The sequence below is a fragment of the Coffea eugenioides genome, chromosome 10, assembly GCF_003713205.1.
Source record: "Coffea eugenioides isolate CCC68of chromosome 10, Ceug_1.0, whole genome shotgun sequence".
Classification (NCBI taxonomy): domain Eukaryota; kingdom Viridiplantae; phylum Streptophyta; class Magnoliopsida; order Gentianales; family Rubiaceae; genus Coffea; species Coffea eugenioides.
Genome location: NC_040044.1, coordinates 34,530,231 through 34,532,373, shown reverse-complemented (window position 1 = coordinate 34,532,373; position 2,143 = coordinate 34,530,231). Strand labels below are relative to the sequence as shown.

At 37.5% G+C, this 2,143-nt stretch overlaps 1 protein-coding gene across 1 annotated transcript; it reads left to right on the top strand.

Annotated features, from left to right (window-relative positions):
- Positions 1-435: 435 nt before the first annotated feature.
- On the top strand, positions 436-1,934 carry LOC113750731. Its single transcript, XM_027294676.1, has 3 exons — positions 436-683; positions 1,304-1,663; positions 1,745-1,934. Exons 1-3 carry the CDS (start codon positions 436-438, stop codon positions 1,932-1,934), a joined length of 798 nt encoding a protein of 265 aa, XP_027150477.1.
- Positions 1,935-2,143: the final 209 nt, after the last annotated feature.

Here is a 2,143-nt window from a genome sequence, read left to right as displayed (position 1 = left end):
GGTGATAAACTATGTACAATTGTAGATGCACTATTGAAATATACCAATTCTTTCTTTTTATCACTGATTCCTCAAAATAGTTCGCAAATTAGGGTGAAATGTTGCAAAAAAAATTCTTATCGGGTTTTATACACTAGATTTGTTGGCAATGTGCTGTAGCTTTCTATGTTCTTGCTGGGACACATAAGGCTGACTTAAAACCAATTTACCGCAAGAGTTTGTTGTTTTTTGTAAAATGTTGTTTTCAACTTCTTAAAAACTATGTTGTATAATTCTAATATAATGAGCAAACAAAAGCTCATACTTCACCTTCGAATATTGACTTAAAATTCTAGTGATGGATATACTTTTAAATCATGCAGATTTGTGTTCTTTTTGGGGATCACACATGCTTATATTCTGATGTATTCTTTTTCAGGGAATGAAGAGGTTTAGATGGCTTGTTCGTCTTCTTTAACTTCTTGGGTTGCAAGATCTGCACGTGCTTTTCAGCTAGATGTGATTTCATGTATTGCTTCTGACCTCAAGGAGAAAGGAGCACTTAGGATGGGTTATCTTCACTTTCTACAGGTGATATGGCAAAACATTGACACAATTATCCAGGTGGAAAGACTTGTGGTGTCGCGTCCCTTCTATAGTCTTGCTATTCTTATTTGCGTCAAACTCTTTACTGCTTCATCTGGGTTTGCTTAGAGTTTGACATGATTAAAATGAGATAATTTCTCTCAATTGGGTCAAAAGATTTGGCATTCAGAAGTAACTTTAGAGTTTCATTAACACTTAAGAGGCATGAGAACGTCATCTCTCTTGGCTTTGTACAACTTGGGTCGGGGGAAGATGGTAGGCAAGGGCGCGGGGAGGAGGATGGAGGTGGCTGGCGGGGAAAGGAAGGATGGGGGGCAGGACATTGAGTGGGGAGGGAGCAAAAACACCCGAAAAGAATTTTAAATTTTTATAATACTATATTTAAGTTGAAAAGGTTGGGTTTTTGATATCATTGAATGAACCTGCTCTTGTATCACTTTCTCTAGTAAATATCTTCTATGATTTATGTTTGTATGTTTCGCCTTATTCTTGGGGAGTTTATTTTTAATTTTTTTTGCTAGCAGCCGTCATCTTTTCATTGTGTTTGGACCTTTGGGAGAAGCCTCCCACTGGGTATTCTTCTTCTTCTATGCCTACCTATTTTATTTGCAAATTTTTTCCATTCTTTTTTTTTCTGATTTTTTTAAAGATGTATTTGGGGATAAATTGGTAACTAACGTTATTCCTTTCCTTTTGTTTTTTATGGTTATTCTTGCAGCTTTTATAAGCTTAACACCGATGTCACGTTTGATTCCTCAAAAAATAGAGGACAGGGGTGTGGAGTTCTTAGAGATAGTGGGGGAAGGGTGGTAACAACCTTCCTGGAAGATTTTGAGGAGGCCACAGTTGGTGATGTGACGCTACTCAAATTGAGAGCCATGGCCCACTTTGTAGAGCAAGCATATAATCACCTTGTAACCGAGGGAGAAAGCGACATAAAATTAATCCTCGAAGGTGATTGCTTGGATGCCTTTGTCGCTTATCAGAAGTACAAAAAAAGTTTGACTGAGAACAAGAAAAAGACAGATATAGGGAAGCCGAAACCAAAGACACCGACTCACTTTGTGCCCTTCTGCAGGTAAAACAAGAAAGACATTGTAAAGTTTTTAAATGATTTGAACTTTTTTTATTTGATGATGATTTTCTTGAATTGTCTCAGACGGATACATCAGGTAGAGACCCGATGTTCCCAGTTTCGTGCCGTCCATGTAAAAAGGACGCGCTACGCACTCGCAAATTTGGAATCAAAGCATAGGGCTGACAAGGTCAAGAGGGGTGAGGAACTATATGTCAAATATAGGCAAATATATTACGAGGATTCGAGGAATGCCAAGACAATGGAGATGTAGGAAAGGAGCTGTTGCTATAGCAATTTATTTTCGAAAGGTATTGTTCTACTGTTCTATTTGGAGCTTGCCCTGCAATTTCTTAGTGTTTTGCAAACTTTTGAACTCTTTCAAGTTTGTATCCTGTTCTTTAATTTTTTTCAGTTTCTATCTTTATTCACATCACAGCGCTTTGTAGTCTAATTGTTTATGTTAAATCTGGACATGCTAAC